The sequence below is a fragment of the Neolamprologus brichardi genome, chromosome 20 (genome assembly GCF_056152115.1).
Source record: "Neolamprologus brichardi isolate AB-2024 chromosome 20, ASM5615211v1, whole genome shotgun sequence".
Taxonomy (NCBI): domain Eukaryota; kingdom Metazoa; phylum Chordata; class Actinopteri; order Cichliformes; family Cichlidae; genus Neolamprologus; species Neolamprologus brichardi.
In genome coordinates this window covers 29474406-29480393 of record NC_142123.1, presented here as the reverse complement: position 1 = coordinate 29480393, position 5988 = coordinate 29474406, and the positions used below count along the sequence as shown (strand labels likewise).

The window sequence follows — 5988 nt, the reverse complement described above, 5'->3', positions numbered from 1 at the left end:
AAATATTTGAACTTGGGTGCAGTACTGTGTGCAAATATTTACACAACAGCAGTTCCGGTTGGCATAATAACTTGTTTGGCGTATTGAAATGGTAAATGGCCTGTATTTGTATAGCGCTTTTCTAGTCCCTAAGGACCCCAAAGCGCTGTACACAACCAGTGTAAAGCACGTTTGCACATTTATTGAGATAATCACCTACAACAGAACAAAAAAAATGGCTGAATTATTTTTTAAATAAGTCAAATTTCAGCTTCTAGATGTAAATGTAAGGGAAAGCATCTTGCGACATATCTAACTATAGTTACCAGAACATGAACTCAACTAAATAATCAAATCAATCAAAACTCAAAAAGATGGAAAAGAACTAAACAAACAGTTTGAGAGAAGTAACCACATTTTCTGGCCAACTTGTGGGGGTCAAACTCCAGATCAGGCCTGCTGATAGGTGGCAGTGTGGGGGTATTTATCCCGCTGAGCGACGCTGCGGGTGAACAGTCGAAGAAGCAAAGATGGCAGCGACCATGAAATCATCCGTGGTAAGGAATATTTTTAAACAAAAAACAATTTTTTTGTCTTGCATATGCGTTACTCTATCGCCGTTTTAACAGGGGATGCAGAAAGAAGGTGGCATCGTGTATGTGTGCGAGTAAGACGCCGAGCTTTCTCACGGCGGTGATATTTGAAAGCGCCGTCACACCCTCGTGTAGCTACCGTAAAGCGATATCTCCTTGGGTTAAAACACTAGCTCGACAGACGTTGTAATTTTGCAGCTGTTGTTCGTGCGAGCTTAAAAACTATGTGGTGAAACAATGAGCTCAATATCCAGATCAGGGCAGTGGCCGCTGCAGGTGATGGGACACTCAAGCTAGCATGCTAGCAAACAAAATAAAAATCGGCCTGTAGTTAACCGTCTAAGAAACGACAAGCTAAAGCAGTATATGTCCCCAATAAATGACCAATACCCTGCTCAGTCTCACTCAATTTATATTTAAATGTTTCTGAGGGGCCAACAGCACAGTAGGATGACCATATCACAACAAGCCAAATGTGGAGCAAATAGTTTTCATGTGTTGGACAATGTGGGTTACGGTAATGCTAAGAGGCAGTCTGATAAAGCTATGCGGGTTGCAGAGGATGTGACTGACGGGTACAAATCTATATGCACCATTACAACCAATTTTCCAGCTGTTGCTTTTTATTTTTTATTTTTTTTAATGCAATGGTCTTGTATGGCAGTACTTGTTTAATATTTGTTCAGGTGTTTCATCTGCTGTTCCCCTCCTAATAATCTTTGTGTTGAGGAGGGATGCGCTGATAAATTTCCGTTAGCACTGGACAAATCAACCAAATTACATGTATTTGAGGTTCAAATGAAAAATGCATAGTTTATTTATTGATTCTACTCTCTCAAAAGGGAAATTGCAGTCTAGTGCCAGCAAAAACACACCACATAACTTTTATTTGTAGTAGATTTAGACCTGTGCTGTGCTGAATTGGAGCCAATTCGAAATGTAGGACAGGAGGTGAAAAATAAAAACATTGTGCAATCCTGCATAAAGTAGGCCACTTGGTCACTCTAAATGAAACTGAATACAGCTCTTTGGTTTTATTCCTTACGCTTGATTTAAAACAACAACAACCACACACATTCTTTATTTATAAGTCTTGTTTTAATCTTACTAAATGCTTCTCCATTCATAAGGTGGTGGGTCTTTTTTCTTTTTTCTTTTCTTCAGTTAACACAGTTGGCATGTCTTTGTGATGCTTGTGATTTTAATCTTTGGAAAAGTTGCTGCTGATCAATACTTATAACTCATAGCAGAATGAATTAAATTCTGTCAGCGCATCCAGGATTGTCATGTTTAACAGGCTAAAATGAACTGCAAACTCATTCAGTCATTTCTCCTTGTTTGCAGGCAGTTGAAGATGTGAATGTAACGTTTGAAGACCAGCAGAAGATCAATAAATTTGCCAGGAACACGAATCGGATGACGGAGCTGAAGAATGAGATATTGGAAAGGAGGGTGAGTACTACCGGGGCTGGGAAGACACATTTTATAGTCTTATATCGGAGCAAGGATTTAGTGTTCAATTAAATTTACAAAAGTCAAATTACACCCAGATGTGAGTTTTTATATCTAGATAAAATTATTACATTAAATTCAAAATGACGACTGGCACTCTGATCAGGAAGATTGAACTGGGCTAATGACTGGAGGAGAAGTCTGACTATTTAGCTTTTTATTTGAATGGGCTTGTGTGTGAATTCAACACAAAGTAACCTCATTCCTTTGTCACTTGTGCACTGTTTTCACTTTCTAGCCTAGTTGCTGGAAAAGTGACTTTAATTAGTTGTCATTATGGAAGCTAAACATTGTGTTGCTGGTGAATGATTGACAAATATCCATGGAGATGTTTCTAATGATCTTACTTTAAAATTACCCCAAAACCGACTCAATCGATGTTCTCATGTTCTGGGATCTCCTCCCAGTTGGATATGCCCGAAATGCCTCTCCGAGGAGGTGTGCAGGGGGCATCCTAATCAGATGCCTGAACTAATGATCAGCAGAGCAGCAGCTGTACCAAGTTGCTCCTGAGTAACTGAGCTCCTCATCCTCAATCTCTAAAGCTGAAACCAGATGCTGTTATGAGGAAGCTTATTTCTGTTGCTTGTACCTGATCTTGTTATAGGTCAGTTTAAGAACCTGTTGGCCAGGATTTGACAGCTTCACCTTTATGCGCAGCTCTTTGTCAGATAGCTGCAGATGCTGTTAGTCCCTCCATCCTAGATCTGAAGGGTAATGCATTAATGTTGTTGTTCTTGTGAGATTTAAATCTTGCAAGATGTCTTTCAGGCATTCCAGAATAAAGGATTTGTTCAGGATTTTGTAGAAACATTAGTAGATGAGTTGTTTGCCTGCAGTTGTCAAATTCCTTTTGACTTCAGTAAATCATTACCGTATTGAAGAAACAGAATGAACCTCAAATCCTTCACATTTGTATTCTAGAGAGAAATGTATGTGAAAAGTTTGGTTTGCACCATATTCTCAGCCCCTGTGTTGTCCCTGTGTGTTTTTACCCACACCCTCATCAGCTGCGGTCAGCTGTGAGCTGCTAATTTGACTTTGCTAATTGCTAATTTGACCCCCCCCCCCCCCCCCCCCCCCCATTTGCAACATCAAGCTAATTTAACATTTACAGTTCATCCTGTTTTGTTTGTGTCATTTAAAAAAACAAAGCTGGATTTGAGCGTTGAATGATGCATTACACAAACCGATCTTGAACCGTGGCGCTAAATGACGCCTAAATTGCCGAGGTTTATTTGCAACCACCTCAAACTGACTGACCGTGAATGTCTTCGTGCAGAAAACTCTTCAGAACCTTCAGGATGCCAGTGAAGACCTAATGCTGTTTGACGACAACTCTCTATTTATCCCTTATCAAATCGGCGACGTCTTTATAAATCACTCCCAGGACGAAACGCAAGAGATGCTGGAATCCGCAAAGGTAAGTGTGACGCAGACGGTTTCTCAATACCTTTTCTAAGGCTACATCCACACGTACACGGGTGTTTTTGAAAACGGAGATTTTTCGTTTTAAAAAAGAATCCCGTCCACACGTAAAGGTAGAAATGAAGGAAAACGCTGCTAGGAACATGCCAAAGCAACAGGTGGCGATATATTCCTAACCGTGTAGAAATGTTGGCCAATCAGAAGTCTAGAAGCCTAGGTGGGAAATAGTAAACAAAGCTGGGGCATAGAAGCAGAACAGAGTTGTATGTGTGGAGGTACAGTAACTGTGTGTGTATATGTAAGCATTTAAACACTGCAGAGAGAACAATTAACAGTAACAGTATTGTAGAAATTCATTTCACCGAAACAATAACGTGGCGCACACCTTTGACGCTGCGTTTTCTCCGTTTTTCTCGTCCACACGTAAATGCAAAAACGGAGTTTTAGAAAATATCCACCCTGGCCGGAGTTCTTAGAAATCTCCGTTTTCAGTGACCGAAAACGCCGTTTACGTGTGGACGAAAGGTGCAAACGCATAGAAAAATCTGCGTTTTCAAAAATACCCGGGTACGTGTGGACATAGCCTAAATCACTGTCTTGTGAGGTTTTGTTTTTTTTTTTTTTTTGTTTTTTTTTTTCCTCAAATTTCAACGGCTTTTATCGATCACGGTTTGTTTCAAAGACATTCCTTTCTGTAAACACATAGATTTATCCCTGTCGTGTCATTCCTTTGAAAGTCAGCTTATCAGTACTGGAGGCCAGTGCAGTCCCGAAATGTTGAGGGGAAAGTGAATTTTGCATGCTTTTTGCTTTCTCGAATGTGTTGTTGTGCAGAGATGAAAATATCGTTGCATGCACAACATTCAGAACTCATCTAAACAGACTCACAGAGCACAGTTTGACAAATGTGCCTGTTGCGTAGTTTATAATTACTTTCAGAAGTGCGTGGACAAACAGGGCTAAATGCCTGTTCATTTATACCTACTGCTTACTAGCTATGAATCACAATTCATCAAAACCGTGTCATGTGTTTTGCAGATAGGAACATCCTGTTTGCAAAATGAAAAAACGGCAACTTTGTCAGTCAAATCTAATGTATTAATTCCAAAATCTCTTTAGACCAAGAATTTCTTCATAAATCAATAAGGATTTTGAGTCTTTTCATCACTCAGACCTGATTTCGACTTGTACATTTATCTGATAATACATCATTTAAAATAAAAGCATTTGTTAATTGAGAGTATTTTTAGAAATGCTCCACTGGGTAAAGGATTTCTAGCAGTCCTGTTGTTATGTCCAAAAAAGCAGTCATTGTTATCTGTGCCTGACAAGTATTCATAATTCAGTTCCCTTTCAAAAATTCCCGTTTTACAAAAAGTACAAGTCTAAGTCTCAATTTTAGGTTTGAGAGCTTCCTGACGCACCTTTTGGAAAGACGTGTAGCAATGGCGGTGCTCTGTGGCTGCTACATGAGAGACGTTAACCAACAGGGACTTCAGATTAAACCCTCTCCCTTCTGTAATTTCCATTATGTCTCCATTTGTCCTTGTGTTGCTGTGACTTTGTCACAATAGGACATACTGCACAGCCCTGAACTGATTGATTGATTGAAAGGAGTCTGCAGCAAACCTTGAATGACAAATGTGTCGAAGACAGCTCAGTCATTATATCGGCAGATTATATTTTAATGTGGATTTATACCAGTCATTTTAGATGATTTCTTACCTAAAATGATCTCTTTTAGTGTTCGGAATGTGCTTTTGATGACATAAATGGAGTCATTTGGTGAAATCGGTTTAGGAAATGTCTTGTGTCTGTTGCTTGCCTGCTGTGGGGAAATTGAACTGGCTGTTCTGTAATTGGAGTTTCTGTGTTCTGTAATCAGGAAACACTGGAGCAAGAGGTCCAAGACCTTGAGAAACAAGTGTCAGCGATACAGCAAGTGTTGAGTGATCTGAAGGTGCAGCTTTATGCCAAGTTTGGTAACAACATTAACCTGGAGGCAGATGAAAGCTGAGCAGTGAAATGGACTTTGACAGTTGCCCCAGTTTGGACTTTTCCACAGACCTCCTGTATCGGCTTCACAACATCCCCCAAAAATGATTTCTTACGTTTGGTAGCATCTTTCATTCATGCCAATAATGTGTCTGCAGTTTTGTGTTGCCAAACATGTTCACAAGGTCATCAAACAGAAATGTTTTGCGCAAATGAATAAATGTACTTCATTTCTTTTTTTTTTTTTTTTTTTTCTTTTTTTTCCCTTTTTTTTTCTCTCTTTTTTTTTTTCTCCTTTTTTTTTTTTTTTTCTCTTTTTCTCTTTTTTTTTTCTCATTTTTTTTCTCAAATGTACTTCATTTCTAATGAATTTCAAGTGGTCGCATAATCAATTTTTTCACTGAACTGATTACAAATTTGCCAGAAATTAAAATATTACAAAGCTCTTTGTTCTTTTTACAGAGTCTGAAATGCAGCAAAA

The 5988-nt window shown here is 39.1% G+C and overlaps 1 protein-coding gene across 1 annotated transcript; it reads left to right on the top strand.

Annotated features, from left to right (window-relative positions):
- Positions 1-461: 461 nt before the first annotated feature.
- pfdn4 (prefoldin subunit 4) lies at positions 462-5767 on the top strand. The gene is made up of 4 exons (XM_087834112.1): positions 462-536; positions 1917-2024; positions 3367-3507; positions 5398-5767. The coding sequence occupies exons 1-4, from the start codon at positions 510-512 to the stop codon at positions 5527-5529; spliced, it is 408 nt and encodes a 135-aa protein (XP_087690238.1). The 5' UTR covers positions 462-509; the 3' UTR covers positions 5530-5767.
- Positions 5768-5988: the final 221 nt, after the last annotated feature.

What these genes read in the sequence shown, in the direction of transcription:
- pfdn4 (XM_087834112.1), top strand. Translation starts at nt 510, where the DNA reads ATGGCAGCGACCATGAAATCATCCGTG. An exon ending in CGACCATGAAATCATCCGTG is followed by an intron (nt 537 to 1,916) that starts GTAAGGAATATT and finishes CCTTGTTTGCAG; the next exon opens with GCAGTTGAAGATGTGAATGT. An exon ending in AGATGCTGGAATCCGCAAAG is followed by an intron (nt 3,508 to 5,397) that starts GTAAGTGTGACG and finishes TTCTGTAATCAG; the next exon opens with GAAACACTGGAGCAAGAGGT.